The 24,821-nt window shown below is 43.4% G+C and overlaps 1 protein-coding gene across 1 annotated transcript in view; it reads right to left on the reverse strand.

Moving 5' to 3' along the window:
• The window catches only part of RGS14 (regulator of G protein signaling 14), a 157,903-nt gene extending 133,812 nt beyond the window's left edge, over positions 1–24,091 (reverse strand). Inside the window, exons 1-2 of the mRNA XM_082256210.1 lie at positions 23,741–24,091; positions 4,929–5,057 (exon numbers count right to left, since the gene is read on the reverse strand). Coding sequence (XP_082112336.1) covers positions 4,929–5,057; positions 23,741–24,067 — 456 coding nt within the window. The 5' untranslated portion in view covers positions 24,068–24,091. The remainder of the gene's footprint in view (positions 1–4,928; positions 5,058–23,740) is intronic.
• Between the last annotated feature and the right edge of the window lie 730 nt (positions 24,092–24,821).

The raw sequence follows: 24,821 nt of genomic DNA on the forward strand, positions 1-24,821 counted from the left end.
ATGCTGGCACTCTGCAATCATTGGGGGACAATGCTGGCGCTCTGCAATCATTGGGGGACAATGCTGGCACTCTGAAATCATTGGGGGACAATGCTGGCGCTCTGCAATCATTGGGGGACAATGCTGTGGCACTCTGCAATCATTGGGGGACAATGCTGTGGCGCTCTGCAATCATTGGGGGACAATGCTGTGGCACTCTGCAATCATTGGGGGACAATGCTGTGGGCACTCTGCAATCATTGGGGGACGATGCTGTGGCGCTCTGCAATCATTGGGGGACAATGCTGGCACTCTGCAATAATTGGGGGACAATGCTGTGGCGCTCTGCAATCATTGGGGGACAATGCTGTGGCGCTCTGCAATCATTGGGGGACAATGCTGTGGCGCTCTGCAATTATTGGGGGACAATGCTGTGGCGCTCTGCAATCATTGGGGGACAATGCTGTGGCGCTCTGCAATAATTGGGGGACAATGCTGTGGCGCTCTGCAATAATTGGGGGACAATGCTGTGGCGCTCTGCAATCATTGGGGTACAATGCTGTGGCCACTCTGCAATCATTGGGGTACAATGCTGTGGCACTCTGCAATCATTGGGGGACAATGCTGTGGGCACTCTGCAATCATTGGGGTACAATACTGTGGCACTCTGCAATCATTGGGGTACAATGCTGTGGGCACTCTGCAACCATTGGGGTACAATGCTGTGGGCACTCTGCAACCATTGGGGTACAATGCTGTGGCGCTCTGCAATCATTGGGGGACAATGCTGTGGCGCTCTGCAATCATTGGGGGACAATGCTGTGGCGCTCTGCAATCATTGGGGGACAATGCTGTGGCGCTCTGCAGTGATTGGGGACAATGCTGTGGCGCTCTGCAGTGATTGGGGACAATGCTGTGGCGCTCTGCAGTGATTGGGGACAATGCTGTGGCGCTCTGCATTGAAAGGGGCTCGCACGCTGAACTCTGCATTGATGGGGGCACGAAACAGTTGCATTGAAGAGGGCACGCACGCTGAACTCTGCACAGTGTTTATTGCATTGAAGGGGGCACAGCACAGTTGCATTGAAGGGGGCATGCACGCTGAACTCTGCATTGTGGGGGCACAGCACAGTGTTCATTGCATTGAAGGGGGCACAGCACAGTTGCATTGAAGGGGGCATGCACGCTGAACTCTGCATTGTTGGGGCACAGCACAGAGTTCATTGCATTGAAGGGGGCACAGTGTTTATTGCATTGAAGGGGGCACAGCACAGTGTTTATTGCATTGAAGGGGGCACAGCACAGTGTTCATTGCATTGTGGGGGCACAGCACAGTGTTCATTGCATTGAAGGGGGCACAGCACAGTGTTTATTGCATTGAAGGGGGCACAGCACAGTGTTTATTGCATTGAAGGGGGCATAGTACAGTGTTTATTGCATTGAAGGGGGCACAGCACAGTGTTTATTGCATTGAAGGGGGCACAGCACAGTGTTTATTGCATTGAAGGGGGCACAGCACAGTGTTGCATTGAAGGGGGCATGCACGCTGAACTCTGCATTGTTGGGGCACAGCACAGTGTTCATTGCATTGAAGGGGGCATAGCACAGTGTTTATTGCATTGAAGGGGGCACAGCACAATGTTCATTGCATTGAAGGGGGCACAGCACAGTGTTTATTGCATTGAAGGGGGCACAGCACAGTGTTCATTGCATTGAAGGGGGCACAGCACAGTGTTTATTGCATTGAAGGGGGCACAGCACAGTGTTTATTGCATTGAAGGGGGCATAGTACAGTGTTTATTGCATTGAAGGGGGCACAGCACAGGGTTTTTTTTGCATTGAAGGGGGCACAGCACATTGTTCATTGCATTGAAGGGGGCACAGCACAGTTGCATTGAAGGGGGCATGCACGCTGAACTCTGCATTGTGGGGGAACAGCACAGTGTTTATTGCATTGAAGGGGGCATAGCACAGTGTTCATTGCATTGAAGGGGGCACAGCACAATGTTCATTGCATTGAAGGGGGCACGCACGCTGAACTCTGCATTGAAGGGGGCATGTACACTGGTCTCTGCATTGAAAGGGGGCATGTACGCTGGTCACTGCATTGAAAGGGGGCATATACCATCTCCTGTACCATGACCTGTGACATGCCTATACCATATCTGTGCCATGCCTATACCATCACCTGTGCCATGCCTGTACCATCACCTATGCCATGCCTATACCATCACCTATGCCATGCCTGTACCATCACCTATGCCATGCCTATACCATCACCTATGCCATGCCTGTACCATCACCTATGCCATGCCTGTACCATCACCTATGCCATGCCTATACCATCACCTGTGCCATGCCTGTACCATGACTTCAAAGTCACGCAATTTTTTACTGCGTTTTTTGACGCGAAGCAATACCTATTACATTTTTCTTTTTGCGCCCCCCCAAAAATTTTGAGCACCAGCCGCCACTGCTCACTGTCAATTCTTCCACCCACATTACATTATTAAGATCAACTGTACTATGAAACAGAAAGGAGAGCAGCGCTGGCCAATCTTAAACTATGTGATAATTATTCAATATACGAGTTACAATGTGATACCAATTCACAATCATATATCATCTGTGTTAAAAAACATACATCCATATTGCAACTGCTAAATTTTAAACTGTAAACTAAAATCAAACAGTAATTCTATATCATAATGTGCAACACTTGCATAATCATAAAACACAATTAATACAAATATAGTGCTAAATGGTCTCAAATATTGGTGGTCCTATAAATCTTGTTAGATTACCCACTTGCCAACCAGCTGCCGTACATATATTGCGACAAGTCGGCTCGTTTACGTGAACCAACGTTCCTGTATGTCATCTCGCGGGGCCGCGAGTGGGGGCACGCGTGTGCCCAGTCGCCACAGGGGAAGCTGATCTGTGGGTCCAGCGGCCTCGATTGCAGCTGGGCACCCACGATCTCTCCCTGTGCCAATGTAAACACAGAAGTCCGTTGTTCTGTCAGCAATGAACACAGGGCTCCTGTGCTCCTCTTATTTAGGAACACAGGTCCCTGTGTTCATTCCATAAGCCCATCCCCCACACAGTTAGGAAGCACCCCCTAGGGACACATTTAACCCTTTGATCGCCCAAGGTGTTAACCCCTTCCATGCTAGTGTCATTAGTACAGTAACAGTGCATATTTTGTCAGTTAGGTGTCCAATCTGTCCGCTGTAATGTCGCAGTCCCACTAAAAATCGCTGATCGCCCCCGCCATTATTAGTAAAAAAAAAGTTAAAAAAATGATGCGATAACGTTTGCGCAAACCAATCAATATACACTTATTGGGATTTTTTTTACCAAAAATATGTGGCAGAATACAAATCGGCCTAAAATGATGAAAAAATTTGATTTTTTGAACAATTTTTATTGGGAATGTTATAAAGCAGAAAATTATTTTCAGAATTGTCGCTATTTTTTTGTTTATAGCGCAAAAAAATAAAAATTGCAGAGGTGATCAAATACCACCAAAAGAAAGCTTTATTTGTGGAAAAAAATACATCAATTTTATTTGGTTACAGTGTCGCACGACCACGGAATTGTCAGTTAAAGCAACGCAGTGCCGTATCGCAAAAAAATGGCTTGGTCAGGAAGGGAAGGGGGTGAAACCTTCTGGAGCTGAAGTGGTTAAAGACAAATCTTTCAGTTTCTGCTGTGTGAAATTTTACTTCCTGTGTGTAGACTTTCATACTACATTTTATTTCCTGCCTGTGCAGGAATTAGACAGTTTTTCTCTTATGTGTGAAATCATTGAAATGATGTCCTATATGTGTAGATTCCCCCACCACTCGCTTCCTATGTATGCAGAGTCTACCACAACTTACTTCCTCTGTATACAAACTCTCCCACAACTCACTTCTTCTGTGAATGCTCTTCCACAACTCACTTCCCGTGTGTGCAGACTCTTCTTTAGCTCACTTTCTCTATATGCAGACTCTCTCATAACTCACTTTCTGTGTGTGCAGACTCTCTCATAACTCACTTTCTGTGTGGGCAGACTCTCTCATAACTCACTTTCTGTGTGTGCAGACTCTCTCATAACTCACTTTCTGTGTGTGCAGACTCTCTCATAACTCACGTTCTGTGTGTGCAGACTCTTACACAACTCACTTCCTCTGTATGCAGACCCTACCACAACTCACTGTGTGCGTGCAGACTCTCCCTTAGCTCACTTCCTCTGTATGCAGACTCTCTCATAACTCACTTTCTGTGTGTGCAGACTCTCTCATAACTCACTTCCTCTGTGTGCAGACTCTTCCCCAGCTCACTTCCTCTATGTGCAGACTCTCCCACTACTCATTTCCTGTGCATACAGACTCTTCCATAACTCACTTCCTCTGTATGCAGACTCTCCCACTACTTACTTCCTGTGCACGCAGACTCTCCCACAAATCATTTCCTCTGTATGCAGACTCTCCCACAACTCACTTACTGTGTGTGCAGACTCTCCCTTAGCTAACTTTCTCTGTGTGCAGACTCTCCCACAACTCACTTCCTGTGCATGCAGGCTCCTCCACAACTCACTTCCTCTGTGTGCAGATTCTTCCACAACTCATTTCCTCTGTGTGCAGACTCTCCCACAATTCATTTCCTGTGTGTGTAGACTCTTCCACAGCTCACTTCCTCTGTGTGTTGACTCACCCACAACTCACTTCCTGTGTGTGCAGAGTCTCCCACAACTCCCTTTCTGTGGGTGCAGACTCTCCCACAATACACCACTTCTTGTATGTCCAGGAAACCAGAAACCTATTTTTCTATGTGTATGCAATCTTTCCTCTGGCATTGTCCATTCCAGGTAATCAGGGACTTGGCAAAATCCTAGAACTATGAGGGGCAGGGGTGACTGATTTGCTACTAACAGTAAGTACTGTAATAACATACTTTCTTACCTCTCTCTTCTCCAGTGAGCGGTTAATATAGAAAGATTTAGAAGCTCGGAATTTATTCCTCAGCGTGGATAACCGGCTTTTGGTATTTCTGGCTTCCCAAAAAGAGAATTCCAAGAACTGGAGAGATCGCTAAACATGAAAAGAAATGCATTGTTAGAATTGAATTTATCAATTGAGTTTACTGCAATATGTTTTTTTTTTGTAAATTATTAAAATTGACTCTGTCTGGGGCTAAACTAATCTTGTCCTCCACAGTTCCATTACGCTGACACCCTGCCGCCTTGTTAGCTATTTGAAATGTGCAAGAGGGGCAAACTTTGGCTCTATCAGAAAGTGGCAGAATATAGGATTGGAGTTTTTAACATAGGGGTTACATTACATCCTAGAAAAGGCTTTAGCAAAAATGTTATGACATATCTCTTATATCTGGCTCCTCTCCCTTTGTCGCCGCTCCCCCTGGCATACCTACCGCTGGTAAAATGGCAGCCGGTAATTGCTTTGAATTACTCAGCGGGAGTGGTTGTCAAAATGCAACTGCTCCTGTGTAAACTTACACTTGCAAATAGTCTACAAGTGTCATTCAGTAAATAACACTGAACTATTTAATTCATATGTAGATCAAAGGTGTGACATTCAATCTGTATATGACTTTACTTAATCACTTCCGCCCCGCCCACCGTACATTTACTGCGGCACTCTTCCGCTTACAGGCAAAGCGGCGTAGACCTACGTCGCCCGCCCACGAGACTGTAGGCAGCAGCGCCCCCGCTCGTTCCCTGAGGAGCCGGGGACTCCAATGGTCGCTGGCCACTTGCGATCTCCCGCAGCAGAGGGAGAAAGACAAACGGCTGATGTAAACACAGCTGTCTGTTATTCTCCCTGAAGTAAGCACAGAGGCTATCTGATCCTGCTATTTAGGATCGCATGTCTCTGTGGCTACTTCACTAGCCACACCCCTTGACAGTAAAAATCACACCCCTAGGGACACACTTAACCCCTTGATCACCATTAAAGTTAACCCCTTCCCTGTCAGTGTAATTTTTACAGTAACAGGGCATATTTATAGCACTGATTACTGTAGTAAAGTCACTGGTATCCCCAAAAGTGTCAAAAATGTAAATCAGGGGTCCAATTTGTCCGCCACAATGTCGCAGTCCCATAAAAAAATCGCAGATCGCCGCCATTACTAGTTTTAAAAAAAACAATAAAAAGGACATAAATCTTTCCCATAGTTAGTAAATGCAATAACTTTTGCACAAACTAATCAAAATACGCTTATTGCAATTTTTTTACCAAAAATATGTAGCAGAAAACCAATTGGCCTAAAATGTTAAAACATTTTGATTTTTAAATTTTTTTTTTGAGAATTTCATATAAAAAAATGGGAAAAATATTATTTTTTCAAAATTGTCGCTCTTTTTGTTTATAGCGCAAAAAATAAAAATCGCACAGGTGATGAAATAACACCAAAAGAAAGCTCTGTTTGTGGGGAAAAAGGACGTCAATTTCATTTGGGTACAGCGTCGCACGACCGCGCAATTGTCCGTTAAAGTAACGCAGTGCCAAATCGCAAAATAGGGCCTGGTCATTGAGCAGCCAAAGCCTCCGGGGCTAAAGTGGTTAAAGAGACCTTACAGAATCGGAGTTGTGCTTGTCTTATGCTGTAATTCCTATAAGGTGTGTAGCAGGTTTTCCAGGCATTGGGCCTGATGTGGGTCTGCCATTGTTACCGGTTACCTCTCCAGCCCATGTGAGCTGCGGCCCTGGGTGTGAGAACTGACACATTGACAACTTTGGCATCTTTGTTTGGTTGTTTTATTGTAGTTTTAGGGGATGGGAGAAGGGATGAGTGGAATACTCCTTTGGCTCGTCTATGTACAATTCTGCGACTTTTATAGCAAAAATGCCCGTTAGCGCTGTCTTGATGCCAGCCGACGCTAGCCAACGCTTACTGGCGCTTTGAACACACTGTATCTCTAAAAGCTGGGCTGGAACCCTGACTTAAGTCCAGAAGATCCAGGACTTGTGGAACATTGAACATTTGACACTGCTTGCACTGCAAAGTCACTGACTACTCTCTCCAGCCTTGCACTGGCTTGAGGTAGCTTGCTGTGTATTCCTGTATGGCTGCAACTCTCAACTGATGCACTCACACTGTGCATTAACTCTTCAGGGCCCAAACTGCAGGCTCCCCCTTTACCACTTCAGGGTCCTCAACCTAGGTACCCCCTCTATCACTTCAGGGTCCTCTGACTAGGTACCCCCTTTACAGCTAGCTGACTGTTGGATCCTAGAAGCTTCTCCGGAGTGGTCCCCACTGACTCTAGGCAGACCCCCAGGGGCAATCCTCAGTACTCATGACCTGTGTAAGCTTTCCTGGAACTGGACCCCTCTCGCTCTCCGCAGGTTCTCGGCACACCGGATCCCCCTCAGCTTAACTCAGCAGCACCCGAGACATCCGCTTCCTCTGACAGGAGGAGAGACGTCGTCCTCTCTCTCCTGGGACTCTACTTCCCGCCAAAGACAATGAGTCATGCCCTCCCTCAAACTTATACCCACTCCCAGAATCCTTTGCGGCAGAATCTGCTTTCTGGGGTAGTTACAAGCCTGAATGTATCCCTGATTGGGTTTCCTCCACTGCCCTATGAGAAGCCTCTCAAAGAGCCAGTGGGGAGACTCCCCCCTCAGCAGACACATCTGGAAGCCATGACACCCTACCAAAAAGAAATCATCACCCTGCTGTTAGGCAGAGAAGGCCCACTATACATTTACCTAGCACCTACCTGTAGGGTGCTAAAGGTGGATTAAATTGGATTTATTAAGAAAAAATATAACTTTTTTTTAATTCTTTTAATCCTATTATAACCCTTAGTTAACCATACTTAGTCCTAATTAACTCCTTATTTTTCTTCTCCCTTTAGCCAGTTTTAGTCAGCAGATTTTTTTTTGATTCTATTTTTTTTACTATTCATTTTGGCTTGTTACTTTTTTAGTGTTGCATAACAAGAAAAATATACAAAACTCATCAAAAATCACCTTTTTTCATTTGCAGGTAATTTTGCCATTCTTTGTACCAGTGTAATTTTAGTTTGGACAAATCACAGAATAAAATGTATCATTTAAATTTAAAATAAACCTATTTTTTTACACTAACGCTGATATCATGTGAGGTAGGGGGCACCACAATGGGATTGGAAGGGGTATTTGTGTTGGAAGGGGGAATTTGGGAGGCAGCAGGGGGTAAGTATTGTTCTAGTTGGAAAAATTGGGGGGGGGGGGTGCTAAGAGTGGTGGTTTAGGGGGATTTATGCTGGGGGTGGGATTTGGGGGGAAATTTGTGCTGGAAGGGGAGCTTTAAAGTGGGAGGGAGAAGATGTGTATTAGGAGGGGAAATTTTAGGGTTAAAAGATTTGTGCTAGGAGAAGTGATATATTTTTTTGGGGGGGGGGGGACATGTGCTGAGAGGGGGGATTTCAGCAGGGGGTGCATTCGTACTGGGAAGAAGGGGAATTTATGCTTAGGGGGTAAGCTTGCAGATAAGTGCTCAGTGTTTTCGTGGGGGGATTTTTGCTGACACATAGTGCTCATACATCTTGGGAGAGGGGGGGTTGCACAGTTTGGCATGTTCGCCCTGGGCTCTAGATGATCTTGTCCCGGTTCTGAGTGGGATTTATGCTGGGACCCCCTCCCCCCATGTAGACTTCTAAGGCAAGTGAGAAGGCATTCTTTCTGATGCCCTAACATTGATACGTAATTGACTAGGGCAACAAAAATGTCCTCACACAAGGGCCCTTTGCAAACTTCTTTGTGAATGGTGCTACAATAAAAACTTCTGGGCTGCATACTATAACAAAGGAAAAATGCAGGGAGCCATTTCTGCTCTGTTCCTATACCAGTCTATCTTTTGTCTTTCCCTAGAGACACCTAGTCTACTAGGCAGAAGGTGAGCAGATGTGTCATATTGACCATCTTACTCCTTGGTTGTGGCTTTTAATTTGTTTAAGGGCCAGTTCACACTATAAAAGCGCAGTCCGGAAGTGTTTTGGATGCTTTTCTGCATGTGCATTTTTGATGCGTTTTTTGTGTTTTTTGTTTTTTTTTGTTTTTGTTGCGTTTTTTTGTGCATGTGCGTTTCTGGTGCGTTTTTGATGCAGTCCAGTGAATTTTTCCCCTTCTATTTTCTTAATCGTAAATAAGGACATGTGTGTTCCAGTGAATTTTTTTGGTGCAATAAGGTCCATTGTATTGAGATTTTGATGCGTTTTACCACGTTCCAGTACAGTCTAGTGCAAAAAAATGCAGCATGTTCTACTTTTTTTTCTGGAACTGGAACACACTAGAACTGACAGCAATGGTGTGAACTATGTTGTTGAAAACCATATAACCTACTATCCATGCGTTGTTTGATGCAGAAAACAACACACTGGACTCCATGGGGTGTGAACTGGCCCTAAAGCAAACCTGTGCATTATACATACAGGGGAATGCAACAGGCTCGCTTTAAAGCCTGCACACATCCCCCCTGCTTTCCCAGCAGCATATACACTACTCATAAAAATTAATGGAACACTTTGAAAACACATCAGATCTCAATGGGGAAAAATCTCATGCTGGATATCTATACTGATATGGACTGGGTAATGTGTTAGGAACGAAAGGATGCCACATTGTTTGATGGAAATTAAAATGATCAACCTATAGAGGGCTGAATTCCAAGACACCTCAAAAATCAAAGTGAAAAAATTATGCAGCAGGCTAGTCCATTTTGCTGAAATTTCATTGCAGCAACTCAAAATGGTACTTAGTAGTTTGTATGGCCCCCACGTGTTTGTATGCATGCCTGGCAACACGAGTGCATGATCCTAATGAGACAATGGATGGTATCCTAGGAGATTTCCTCCCAGATCTGGACCATGGCATCACTGAGCTCCAAAAGAGACTGAGGTGCAACCTGGCGGCATTGGGTGGACCAAAACATAATGTCCCAGAGGTGTTCTATTGAATTTAGGCTAGGCGAGCGTGGGGGGATTCGGTGGTATCAATTCCTTCATCCTCCAGGAACTGGTTGCATACTCTCGCCATATGAGGCCGGGCATTTTCGTGCACCAGGAGGAACCCAGGACCCACTGCACCAGCCTAGTGTCTGACAATGGGTCCAAGGATTTCATCCCAATATCTAATGGCAGTCAGGGTGCCAAAGTCTAGCCTGTAGAGGTCTGTGGGTCCCTCCATGGATATGCCTCCTCAGACCATTACTGACCCACCACCAAACCGGTCATGCTTAACAATGTTACAGGCAGCATGATGTTCTCCACGACTTCTCCAGACCCTTTCACGTCTGTCACATGTGCTCAGGATGAACCTGCTGTCATCTGTGAAAAACAGAGGGGCGCCAGTGGTGGACCTACCAATTCTGATGTTCAATGGCAAATGCCAATCGAGCTCCACAATGCCAGGCAGTGAGCACAGGGCCCACTGGAGGATGTCGGGCCCTCAGGCCACCCTCATGAAGTCTGTTTATGATTGTTTGGTTAGACACATTCACACCAGTGGCCTGCTGGAGGTCATTTTGTAGGGCTCTGGCAGTGCTCATCCTGTTCTTCCTTTCAAAAATGAGCAGTTACCAGTCCTGCTGATGGGTTAGGGACCTTCTACGGCCCTGTCCAGCTCTCCTATAGTAACTGCCTGTCTCCTGGATGCTCTTGAGGCTGTGCTGGGAGACTGGACTGTCTGTGCAACCTCTATAAGGTCCAGGTATCGCTTCATGCTACCAGTAGTGACACTGACCCTAGCCAAATGCTAAGCTAGTGAAAAACAGTCAGAAAAAATGAATAGGGAAAGAAATGTCAGTGGCCTCCACCTGTAAAACCATTCCTGTTTTGGGGGTTGTCTCATTGTTGCCAATCTAGTGCACCTGTTGGTAATGTCATTAACACCAAAGCAGCTGAAATTGATTAACCACTTTACCACTGGAGGATTTTGCTGTCTTACGTCCAGGCCACTTTTTGCGATTCGGCACTGTGCGAATTTAACTGACAATTGCGCAGTCGTGCGACACCGTACCCAAACCAAATTTACGTCCTTTTTTTCCCACAAACAGAGCTTTCTTTTGGTGGTATTTGATCACCTGTGCGAAATTTACTTTTTGCGCTATAAACAAAAAAAGAGCGTAAATTTTGAAAAAATAACAATATTTTTCACATTTTTTTATATGAAATTCCCCCCCAAAAAAATGTAAAAATCTAAATTTTTTTAAATTTTTGGCCAATTTGTTTTCTGCTACCTATGTTTGGTAAAAAAATCACAATAAGCGTATTTTGATTGGTTTGCTCAAAAGTTATTGCGTTTACTAACTAAGGGAAAGATTTCTGTAATTTTTGGTGTTTTTTTTTTTAACGAGTAATGGCGGCGATCTGCGATTGTTTTTGCGGGACTGCGACATTGCGGCGGACAGATCGGACCCTTGACTGACATTTGTGACACTTTTGGGGGTACCAGTGACATTTCTACAGTAATCAGTGCTATAAATATGCACTGTTACTGTAAAAATGACACTGGCAGGGAAGGGGTTAATTTTATTGGAGAGGGAGGGGTTAATGTATGCCTGGTGCTTACTGACGTGTGTGGGGGGAGGTGACTGAGTGACACAGCGACAGATCGCATGTTCAGCTGCCTGTCTGTCACTTAGGAGACTCGATCGGGGAAGAGCGGCGGCGATCGCCGCTGCTCCTCCCCTGGCCCGACTCCCGCTGTGACTGAAAACAGCAGGAGCGAGCCTCCGGCAGTGCGCGAGCGCACAAGGGGAGGAGTCCAGCGACGTAGGTCTACGTCGCTGGACGGAATCGAGCCACTTTGCCGCAGTACAGTCCCAGTGACTGGTCGGCAAGTGGTTAATAACCCCCTCTGCTACTTAACTGACCAGATAAATATGCTAGGAGTTAAATTGACTTGATGCTATACTCTGATTAAAAAGTGTTCCTTTAATTTTTTTAAGCAGTGTACTTACCTTTCATAGGAGAACTACCTATGGAAGAGCATGTGAGTTCCATGTGACTGTCTAAAAATAACTAAAATAGACAAAAATAAAAAATAAAAAATAGGTATTGTTGTTGTATTGGTGTTAGGAGGACACCTTGTCCAAATGCTGATCCCAGCCCGGCCCACTGTCTATTTATTTATTTAATTTGGATGTTAAAACTTTATTGAAATGTCACAATTTCTATTCACACGACGGTGTTAGGATGCGGTGGTCTCCGCCACAGCCTGCTGCGCTAAAAAAAGCCAATGCATGCAATACCTTTTTTCAATAAACACCAATGCAATACAATGGTGGGAGCTGACAGAGACCACAGGAAACAAAGACACTTGATTTGTGTTTGCATTGGGACTTCCCTGGAGATGGCTGCCCAGTGCGCCCCAATGTAACTGGTGTGAATGGGCACTAAAAGAAAATTATAGGGTCCCAGATGGTTCATATTTTACTGCTTATGACAGTTGAATTCCTGTAACATATAAAAGAGTTTAACCTTCTGGTAATTTAATCTTTCTTGCTCTGGCTTTCTGCGGCTAGGGATGCAGTCCATGTGCTTGATTTCCAGTATGGTGTCCTTGTGGTCAGTAAACCACCAGCTTATGTATACATTCTGTTGATTACATCATAGAATTCTTTAAAACTAATTACAGAGGCCCTAAAGATGAATAGCAGGCAAATGTAAACACAAGTACATCGCCCTCACACATCAGCTTGCAAAGTCGTTGTTCTTTTTGAATCAAAGATACATTGATGCCTGTGTAGAGGTTTAAGGCTAAAACTTTTTTTTTTTTTAGCAGAGCACATCCAGCTGAACCTCTCATACTTCCTGTGACAGGTAAACAGAGTCCAAGCAGATTGTCCAATATTTGTTCAGGAAAGTTGCTATGACAATCCCCTATTCCATATCTCACGTCAGTGCAAGACACTGAGGTCCTCAGTCATCTCTTGGTGACGGTCCTCGATGAGCTGCACCCATGGTAACCGACCTTCATTGACAGGACATTTCTATACTATGTGGAAGAACACAGAGGTCATGTAGTAAAGTCCCAGAGCCTGGATTGCAATCTATGTGTAAAATTCATATGGAATTTCTGCTATGCCTCTAATTAGGGATCAATATGTAAAACGATCTGTTTTCATATCCACAGAAAACGATGTATGTTGTCCATGCTGTGGACTGCATTGCATAATATGCCATTTTAATGAGATGTTTAAAATAGTTACAACTGCAGAAAATCATTTTAGAATTTTTATATTAATCTAATTGGATACCATCCAGTTTTTTTCTGGAGAATAAGCTTTTAATACATGCTGTATCAGCAACAGGCAGGACTTTGTTTAGTTGCGCCAATGCACTGATGTCAGGATGAAAATAAATGTAAGTACATCTCTGCAATACATAGACATTTTCTTTTGTATTACAGTAAACCCCCCTCCATCTCTGGGGTTATGTTCCAGACCCACCCGCAATAAGTGAAAATCCGCAAAATAGAAATATCCTATTTAAATACACCCTAAGCATGTTTTTATAACTTCCAATGTATTTTTAAAAACATTTTAAGGTCTTTTAACACACTTTTAAAACAATAGAAACACATTAAGACTCCGTTCACACTGGGGCAACCTGTCAGGCGACCTGGTCGCCTTCCATAGAGTAGCTGTGAACCCGTTCTAATAGGAGCGACACAAGTCGCTCCGACTTAGAAAAAGGGTCCGGAGCTTCTTTGGGGCGACCTGGAGCGACCTGCATTGACTTCAATGATATGAAGTCCATGCCGGCCGCTCCGAGGTCGCGGTGCGAGCTGCGCACCGTGACCTGTGAGGTCGCCCCGGCAAGTAGCGTCGCCCCAGTGTGAACGGGGTCTTAAACACATAAAAGATACTGCGAGACAGAGCAAGAGCAATGGAAAACACAAAAATATTAAATTAACAATGATTTAGTTAATAAAACAATATTGATAGGTCTTACAGAAAAAAAAAACGCAAAATACTGGGACCACGAAAACTGAACCGCGATATAACGGGGGTTTACTATATCTCTTTAATCACTCGAGTACTCGCCTGTATTTGATTATCCCTTTATTTCCAGGTCATTTTTCAGTTTACAGTGAAGTGATACTTTGACTGACTTTTATTCAGTCATCCAATACTGTACCCAAATTAAATGTATATCATTTTTTAGACAGAGCTTTATTTTGGGGCTCTTTAATAACCACAGTTTTTTAAACTGTTTCCATTTTTCTCTCTTAAAATGAAATGGAAGAACAGTAAAAAAAAAAAACACAAAATGACCCCCTTTTGGAAAGTAGATACCCCAAGGTAATCTAATTTTTTGCCACAATTTTTGGGAAATTAAGAAACATGCTTGATAAACATGGAGCTTAATAAAGGGTGCACTAGATACCCTACATACTGGTCGTACACAGAAGGAGGAGAACATGAAGGGGCTAAAATACCATTCACATACAGTGGGAGAATGGAGATGAAGGTGTTAATGTACAGATGTGTAAAATAAGAGGGATGAAGGTTTAATATACAGGTCAAATAGACAATATAAGGATCATATGTGTGTGTGTGGGGGGGGGGGGGTACACATAGGGCTCAGGAACTAATTATTCACTCATTCATTAGTTCCTGTTACCTCCCCTTCTTACATGATCATAGCTCCCAACTGTCCCTGATTTTGAGGGACTGTCCATGGTTTGAGACAATGTTCTTCTGTCCCTCTTTCCTCCTCATTTTGTTCCTCATTTTGGTCTTATCTACATAGTTGTAAACAAAATGCACTACTTATCTATCAAAAAGTGTTTCACAGCGCTAAACCTTTCATCCAATTTCTAAATTGCTGTATTTGTAAATGTCAAAAGCCAGTATAAAGGGATAGAAGTGGTAAAAAAAAAAGCACTTGTGGGTCTATTTTTTATTTGTATAATTCTCCTTTAAGGAGGCGTGGCAGGGGGTGTGTCCTATGCCTACATACTTTTGCTAATAGGTGTCCTTCCTTCCCATCTCAAAAATTTGGGAGGTATGCATTATAGGAGGAAGGGGAGGGTTGTTAGAAGTAAACCCACACTGTTTACACCTGAGATCACTGTGATTGGTCTCTGTATCACAGCAATCACAGTGTATAGAGCCACTCGGAACAGCTCAGCTCACAGACATCAACAGCTGCTCATTGGTGCTTTATTGGGTGCCATTTTAAAAGGGCACTGGGTAAACAAACATTCACTACTTTGTTACAAAACTAGTTGAAGGTACAAAAGTTGGACGAAGCTGGATAATGCCCCAAGTGGTAATAATATTTGGGGTAGCATGTACCCAAGGACAAATGCCCAGTACATAGGCTTCTTGGATTCAGGGCATTCATCCCTGTGAGCATATTGCCTTAAACATTAGTAGTTAGTGTACCGTACAGCCACAGCAGCTGTCAGTTGCTTATAGAATTTTACAGGCTTCTGGCTACAGGGCTGGACGGTGTGCCTGTACCTTCCACACACATTAAAACACCAGTATCTCATGCACAGGGGCTCAACACTCAGTGTACATGAAGCCTTAGCTGTCAATAGAACAAATTTCTACATTGGAAATTTTTTCACCTAATTATGGTCCAGTGACAACCTAAAGTTATGGATTTCTCCCAACTTTCCATCTCAATAATAGCCACCAGGACAATTAGAGAGAGTCCCAACAAGGGATAGGCTCATTATTCTGCAGTATCAAGATAAGAGAGGGGGGCTAATTAGGCTCCTTGAAATTTTTGACATGATCAAAATGTATTTTTTGCACTTATTAAGCAAATATAAGAAAACACTTTCAATTATATATACTATATTACCAAGAGTATTGGGATGCCTGCCTTTACACGCACATGAACTTTAATGGCATCCCTCTATCTGATAGAACACCTTTGGGATGAATTAGAGTGGAGACTTCGAAACCAGGCCTATTTACCAGGTATTTAACAGAAGAAAATAGAACGAATTAGAAAAGTTCAATTACAGTACATACATGAAAGCACATGAGAGAAACAAGGGGCTGTCCTTGCTCATCCCCTTTTAGGCTACATACACACAGGATGTTCCTTAGACATCTTTCTCCTGGCAGCAGAAAAATGCCAGGTGCTGGCAAATGTGTGTTTCTCCCATGTTTAGTAGCATTCAGGGCTTGGGCATTAACTCATTTCATTGCCCAGAATAATAATTCTGTGACTGTGAGTGTTGTGCTTCTGAGTGTTGTGCGACTGTGAGTGTGGTGCGACTGTGAGTGTTGTGCGACTGTGAGTGTGGTGTGACTGTGAGTGTTGTGCAACTGTGAGTGTTGTGCGACTGTGGGTGTCAAGTGAGTGTAGCGGAGTGCCAGAGGGTGAGAAGGTAGAGTTAGGCAGCCAGCAAAAAGCCACACAGGATAGGCTTAAATTACTGAATCCCCATTAGATTAGATTAGTAGGTACAATGCCCGGCGGGTGTGGAGATGTGACTCGGTGTACATCTTGTGATATGTATGCGTTCCTCGATCATGCGATCGAGGGCGAATACAAATCCGCAAAATGTAAGCATGTTGCTTCCCTGGAACCTCAGGTCCTGAATCTAGGGAAGCAGCTGGCAACACTGAGCCAAATGGGTTTGGCACATCGCGGATCGGATGGACAGATTATTGGGTGGGGCTGGGGAAGACCCAGTTGTCATGGTACACGTGGGTACCAGTGACATAGGTAGAGGAAGATGGAGAGTCCTAAATGATTTCAGGGACTTAGGCGCTAAGTTGAGGAGTAGGACCTTCAAGGTAGTATTTTCAGAAATACTACCTGTACCTCGAGCCACACTAGAGAGGAAGCTGGAGATTAGGGAAGTTAACAAGTGGCTGAGGAGCTTGTGTAGTAAGGAGGGTTTTGGGTTCCTGGAGAACTGGGCCGACTTCTAAGTCGGCCACCAGCTCTATGGTAGGGACGGATTGCACCTAAATGGGGAGGGTGCAGCCATACTGGGTGAGAAGATGGCCGAAAAGTTAGAGGGGCTTTTAAACTAGGTGATGGGGGGGAGGGTACAGATGTAGAATTAGCCAGTGGAAAGCAAGATTCAGAGGGCACAAATGGGGATATAAGCAGTAGGGTGTTCAGAGCTCCGAAACCCTGGGTAGATATGGGGAAAAATCACAAGAGCAGCATAAAAACATCTTATGAGGATATATGTAAACTGCCAAAATTACGAATGCCAGAAGCCTGGCTAACCAGATGGGAGAACTGGAGCTGCTAATGTGTGAGGAGGACGTAGATTTTGTGGGAATAACTGAGACTTGGTTCGACAGCTCTCATGACTGGATGGCGACCATTCAGGGGTATTCCCTTTATCGCAGGGATAGAGAAAATAAAAAAGGGGGAGGGGTATGTCTGTATATTAAGAACAGTGTACAGGTAAATATGAGGGAAGATATTAATAATGGAGCTATGGACGAGGCAGAATCCATATGGGTAGAACTTCAAAGGGAAGGCACTGTGGGGAAGGTAATATTGGGCGTATGCTATAGGCCCCCCCAACCTGAGGGAGGAGGGGGAGGGGGAGGTGGACCTCCTTTTACAGATAGGATTGGCAGCAAGGATGGGAAATGTCATTATAATGGGGGACTTTAATTATCCAGATATAGACTGGACAGAAGGAACCGCGCATTCAGCCAAGGCTCGGCAGTTCCTAAATGTTTTGCAGGACAATTTCATGGGTCAGATGGTGAATGCACCGACAAGAAACAATGCGGTACTTGACCTACTGATTACCAACAATACAGACCTGCTCACGGATATAGAAATATGGGGCAATTTAGGAAACAGTGACCTTAGGTCAATTAGTTTCCATATTAATAATAATAGTAGTAATAATAATAATAGTAGTAATAGGAAACATAAGGGTAATATAAGAACACTGAATTTCAAAAGAGCCAATTTACCAAAACTGCGCTCTCTGCTAGAAAATATCAAATGGGATAGAACCATGGGAACAAAGAACACGGAGGAAAAATGGGAGTGCTTCAAGAGCATACTAAACAAAGGGATTGACCAGTGCATTCCAAAGGGAAATAAATTTAAAAGAGCAAAACTAAACCCTGCGTGGCTAAGCTCCAACTTAAAAATGCATATTAATACTAAAGAAAAGGACTTCAAAAAATACAAGACTGAGGGGTCATTGGCAGCATTCAAGCATTACAAAGAGTGTAATAAGAAATGTAAAGACGAAATCAGGGTGGCCAAAATAGAACACGAGAGACATATAGCGGAAGAGAGTAAAAAGAACCCCAAGAAATTCTTTAAGTATATAAATAGTAAGAAAGCGAGGCCAGAATACATTGGCCCCATAAAAGACGACAAGAGAGATTTGACCACAGAGGACAGGGAAAAGGCGGTAGTGTTAAATAATTTCTTCTCTTCAGTCTTCACAAAAGAATTGGGGGGCTACACTAATCCAGCTTGTAGGGCCAAACTAAACAACACACCTCAGGAAGTACCGCCATAGCAAACAGAAGATAGGCTTAGAACTAAACTAGAGAAACTTAACATAAATAAATCACCGGCACCGGATGGCTTGCACCCGAGGGTTCTTAAAGAGCTCAGCCAGGTGATTGCCAGACCATTATTCATGATTTTTAAGGATAGTTTACAGACAGTATGGTGCCAGCTGATTGGAAAAAAGCCAACGTGGTACCAATATTTAAAAAGGGGCCGAGATATATCCCGGGTAACTATAGGCCGGTCAGCCTAACATCAGTAGTCTGCAAGATTTTGGAGGGGATGTTAAGGAACCACATACAAGACTTTAGTAATGAAAATGGTATTATTAGTAGTAATCAGCATGGATTCATGAAAAATCATTCTTGCCAAACCAATCTATTAACCTTCTATGATGAAGTGAGCAGCCAGCTAGATAAAGGTAAGCCTGTGGATGTGGTGTATCTGGACTTTGCAAAGGCCTTTGGCACAGTTCCCCACAAACGCTTACTGTTCAAACTAAGAAAGGTAGGTATGGACCATAAGGTGAGTACCTGGATAGAGAACTGGCTCCAGGGGAGAGTCCAGAGGGTGGTGATTAATGGGGAGTACTCGAATTGGGCGGGTGTGGAAAGTGGGGTCCCCCAGGGTTCTGTCCTGGGACCAATCCTGTTTAATCTATTCATAAATGATCTAGAGGAGGGGATATCTAGTACAATCTCAGTATTTGCAAATGATACTAAACTAAGCATGCCAATATCTTCTATGCAGGATGTGGAAACCTTACAAGCGGACCTGAACAAAATAATGGGGTGGGCAACTACATAGCAGATGAGGTTTAATGTTGAAAAATGTAAAGTAATGCACTTGGGTGCCAGAAACCAGAAAGCAAGCTACTCACTAGGGGGGGAACCTCTGGGTGAACCTAAGATGGAAAAGGACCTGGGGGTACTGGTAGACAACAGGCTTGGCAGTGGCATGCAATGCCAAGCCGCTGCAAGCAAAGCCAACAGAATAGTGGGATGTATAAAAAAGGGGATTCACTCCAGAAATAAAGAGATTATTCTCCTTCTCTACAAGACTCTGGTCTGGCCACATCTGCAGTATGCTGTCCAGTTCTGGGCACCGGTCCTCAGGAAGGATGTGCTGGACCTCGAGAGAGTCCAGAGAAGGGCAACAAAAATAATTAGGGGAATGGAGAACATCAGCTATGAGGAAAGACTACAAGCAATGAACTTATTCTCTCTGGAGAAGAGACGATTGAGGGGGGATATGATATCAATGTACAAATACTGTACTGGTGACCCTAGCATAAGGAACAAACTATTCAGAGAAAGGGAATACAATAAGACACGTGGCCACTCACTAAAACTAGAGGAAAGGCGGTTTAACCTTAAAGTACGTAGGGGGTTCTTTACTGTCAGAGCAGTAAGGATGTGGAATTCTCTTCCGCAAACAGTCGTATCAGCAGGGAGCATCGATAGTTTAAAAAACCTATTAGATGGGCACCTTAAAGACCACAACATACAGGGGTATACAATGTACGGTTAACAGCAAACACACACACACATCATAGGTTGAACTGGATGGACTGATGTCTTTTTTCAACCTCACTAACTATGTAACTATGTAACTAAGTGCTAAATATACCTAGCATACATACGTTTACAGGTATTTATACCATGTCCAGCCTTTTTCTGGCAAAATTCTCCTCTCCTGAATGTGATTCTTCTGCGTTCAGGAGAGGAGCATTTAACTGCCTTAAAACACAGCTGCTCCTAAACTCTGGTAAAAATCTTTGTGTGCATGAATGCATAGGCTTTTATTGAGGTGTGTTCAGGGACTTTTACAAAAAATGCCAAAAGCTCCAAAAACTTGAGTTTAGGAGCAGCAGAGTGCACAAGGCCTTAAAATGCTCACTCCCTGAGTTCTTGATGACCGAAAGTCTTCTATACTTTCTAAATCACTGTAGATTCAAAATTTTGACCACACCTTGGTGCCAAATTGACTGATTTCACGAACAGCACTGGAGTTGTGTCAATCTGAGTCGGTAAATCAAGCCAGCGGAACATCCCGCACCCAGAAAATGCCAGGAAAAAGATGTCCTCACCAGCGAGGTAGTTTGTAGACCTTACATCGCTGGAGTGGAAGTAAGTATTTGTGAACTGTTTTAACTCACAGGACCTGGAGTCATCTTCAGACAGATTACATTAAGCTAAACAAGGATGGGAAACATAAATAATTCATAGGTAACACTGCACTGTTATGATCATTTCACACTAAATATTCCAATTCTTGCATAAGCTTCTCTGAACGATATTATTTAATTGGATGCTCAAGGGAAAACACCTCCACTTTTCCTTTTCTTCGGGTTGTACAAATCAATCCCAATGTGTTTATTCACTAAACGCCCTTGTCAAATGATTAATAATACATGTGGTTCTCAAGAGAACTGCAAAACTGCAATCTAATTCATTTTTAACAAAAAAAAAAAGTGTTTTATTAATCAGATTCCATCCTTTGTGATTTTGTGTCAGTAATTTTCAGAGTTAGACAGCGTTAAATTTTACTCTCCATAGAAGGTACCACATTATCAGCACCAGTGTTGATCCAACAAATTAAAACATCTATATGTAATATAGAATAGATTGCTCCCTTATTGTGCTTTTTAGATGTACATTTAGTACTGAAAGTGATGTCTTGAATTGAATACAGGGGACACAAATTGCAGGCTAAATTTAATATTTCACTAAATATGAAATGTCCTTATCTTCAATTACAGCATGCTATAAGAGCCCAGACAGCACTGGAGGGTATTGAGCTCTCCCCAACTCCTGTATTTTCCCTTATGCAACACACAGCTATAACTAAAGGATTTATTTTGGGCTGCTATGCGCTTCTTTTGGGGATGTACATGGAAAAATTTCCTACTAATGCCCGTGAAAAATGGGCGAGAGATGTGGGAGAAATATCCGGGGGAAGAATAGGAGGGGGCATTTGAGGCTGTCATGACTTGCTCATTGAATGCTTCTCAGAGAGTCTCCCAACTATATATCCTCCTCAGAGCTCACTATACTCCGCTTAAATTACATCTGATGGGTATAAGGCCAGATGCATTATGTGGTAAATGCAGGGGGGAGACGAGTACCCTTATCCATTTGTTGTGGAGATGCCCCAAATTGCACCGATATGGGTCCAAGTTTGTGACCACAGTAAACACTGCTCTAGGTGTAGTGGTCCCCTTGGATCCTAGACAATGCTTGCTGGGCATGCTTGATAAGGTCACCCAGGACAGATGTCTTGGAGAGGTGGCAGCGAGAGCCTTGTTTCAGGCACGTAGACTTTTGTTAGTAAACTGGACTGCATCTGAACCTCCGATTCATGAGATGTGGCTTGAACAGTTGGGTAATACATTACGCATTGAAAAACGAATATATGAACATAGGGGCTCCCCTTACAAATTTGAGAAGGTGTGGGGTAGATGGTTGGCTACTCCGGGCCTGGCCCCTCCGGACTTGGTACTGGATAGATTGCTGCGCCAGTAATGGCATTAATAATGTTATCTGGGAGGAACTGAAGAGGCGATAGGAGCTATATGTTTGTAACTATGTATAATGAATAGTATTTTTGTAACATTAGAAATGTATGCATCTGTTATAAATGTATTGTTGCTGACATCTCAATAAAATTGTTCTTGATTTAAAAAAAAAAAAAAAAGCAAAAATCGTATAAATTGCAGCATAGCAACCCTTAATTGTGGTGGCTGCATTAATTTTGTGTTTTTTGGCTTTTTTTCGTTTTGTTTTTTCCACTTCGGGATCCAGCCAGTAAGTCTGTTATTTTTCAATTACCATTTAACACTGACAGTGGTGCAATGGTCAACTTTTTTTGATTATTCTAAAACCTTTATCCCAAAAGGGAAAAAATGTTGCTGTAACTGCTCCAAAAGTGTTACCTGGAGTTTGGCTTTAACTTGCTAGTCACATCCATGTAAATCTGCTGGTGCATCTAACACTACCTCCTCACCAGGATGACAGTACTGCTGTCCAAGGGTGGCTTCATTGCTCCTCCATAGAGCAGGTGCTGTAACATGGAAATTTACCTTGTCCAAGCTCAACTGCCACTCTGATCCAATAAACGTTGTGCTGGAACTTGGTAGCAGGCACCATAATATGCCAAATTTACCTTGTCCAAGCTCCACAGCAACGCTGGTCCAATAAACGTTGTGCTGGAACTTGGTAGCAGGCACCATAATATGCCAAATTTACCTTGTCCAAGCTCCACTGCAACTCTGGTTTAATAAAAGTTGTGCTAGAACTTGGTAGCAGGCACCATAATATGCCAAATTTACCTTGTCCAAGCTCCACTGCAACTCTGGTCCAAAAAAAGTAATGCTGGACCTTGTTAGCAGACACTGTTAAATGCCTAATTTGACCTTGTCCAAGCTCCACTGCAAAAAAAGTTTAGCACCAGCTGTCACTCTTTTTCAATGATAAAAAACAGAGGTGGGAGAGATCAGTCATATTACAGATAAAAGTAGAATGGCCAATTTGTATGTCTGTAAATTGGGAAATATCTGACTTAAAAGGTTCAGTTGTCTTTTAATGAGAAACATTATTTTAACATATAACCATGATGTATTATTTATGCAATTTAAATGGCAATGATGATTTATAAAGTACAGTAACCAATGCCTACCAGTCAGCTTTTGCAAAAGCCATATCAGCTAGGACATAACTTCTGATTGGCTGCTATGGGTAAGTAAGCTAAAGCCGGATATACATGGATTGAAATTCGGCAAGTTCAGCAGGGACCAGAAGAATTTTGATCCATGTGTGGTCATTGTGATTGAACAGTAAGTTGATCTAACAATCAACTTTAATTCAACCGCCCTGACGGTAGATTTAGGCTTGGTCAGCACCACAGGCACTTGGCAGCATCTCTGATCTGTGTATTCCGAAGGCTGAATACAATGAGACAATGGGGAGGATTCTCGCATCCACCTCAAATATGTGGATGGGAGAATCAGGACAGTTTTTTTTCCTTCAACCTGCTGGTTAAATGAAAAAAAAAAAAAAAAACTGACCCATGTATGGCCAACTTAAGTACAGTCCTTGAACTTCACATTTCACTATTAAAAAGGCCATTTGTAATCTGGAATCATTGGTATTACACATTGAATGCCAAACTGTTTAGTATTATTTGCTGCACAATCAATGATGCATTCCTCTTTCTTGGTGTTACTTAAGAGAAATGTAAATGCAATAAGCAAAACAAAACGAAATAAAAATGCAGTAAATGTTTTACCTTTCTCTCTGGCTCCGAGAACATCCTGAGATCCTGTAGGAAGAGGAAGAGAAGGTGAGCATCAGGACAGGAGCTGACACAAGTATCAAGAGAGACTTTTGAACTATGGAAAAAATCCCCACAGATGCTGACGTCTGTTACAATCGTGCAACCGCTCTCTCCGTCAGTAAAGTAAACAACACAGTGATTATGGAAAGAAAGTACATTGGACCAAAACAAGCAGCCAGCACGGCCTGATGCAGCCAGAATCGCCAAGTGACCAGTGAGTGCTCTGCTTAAGGGGACAGCAGGCTGATCCAAGTAGTAATCATACCTAATGTACTGCATGATGTATATGATGTATGCCTAATCACTTAGTTGTCAGATTTTACAGTAGAGTAGTAAAAGCGAGCCCATTCACAAATGGAGTAAGTCAGCTATTTAATAACATAAAATAACAAATCAGATTTTGTGCCGGTTCACACTAGGTCGCTCCGACTTAGGGGGCGACCTGTGAAATCCCGTGCAGCGCGTCTTCGGCGCAACTTGCACGGACTTCACAAAATGAATGTCAATGCAAGTCGCCTCCAGGTCGCCCCGAAGTAGTACAGGACCCTTTTTCTAAGTAGGAGGGACTTGTGTCGCTCCTAATAGAACCGGTCCTGTACTACTCAATGACCGCGATGGTGCACGACTTGCCAGGCTGACCAAGTCGCCTGACAAGTCGTATTAGTGTGAACCGGCACTTAGTCTTTCTCCAATTTCTTATCCAAATAAAATACGTAATTACTACACTGTGAAAAATATCTTTGCAATTTTCTACAGGTACTGTGCAATCAAACAGGTAAAAGGTTGCATATAATATTATGATGTAGCTAGAGGCACTGTGAAAGGTTTCCTTAATCTGGCTATGGTTTACCTCCCTTCATGACCAGGTTTTTTTTTTTTTTTGATACGACACTGCGTAACTTTAACTGACTACTGCGCGATTGTGCGACGCTGTACCCAAATACATTTATGTCCTTTTTTTCCACAAATAGAGCTTTCTTTTGGTGGTATTTGATCACCTCTGCGGTTTTTATTTTTTCGCTATAAACAAAAA

The sequence above is a fragment of the Pelophylax lessonae genome (genome assembly GCF_965119305.1).
Source record: "Pelophylax lessonae genome assembly, chromosome: 4".
Taxonomy (NCBI): domain Eukaryota; kingdom Metazoa; phylum Chordata; class Amphibia; order Anura; family Ranidae; genus Pelophylax; species Pelophylax lessonae.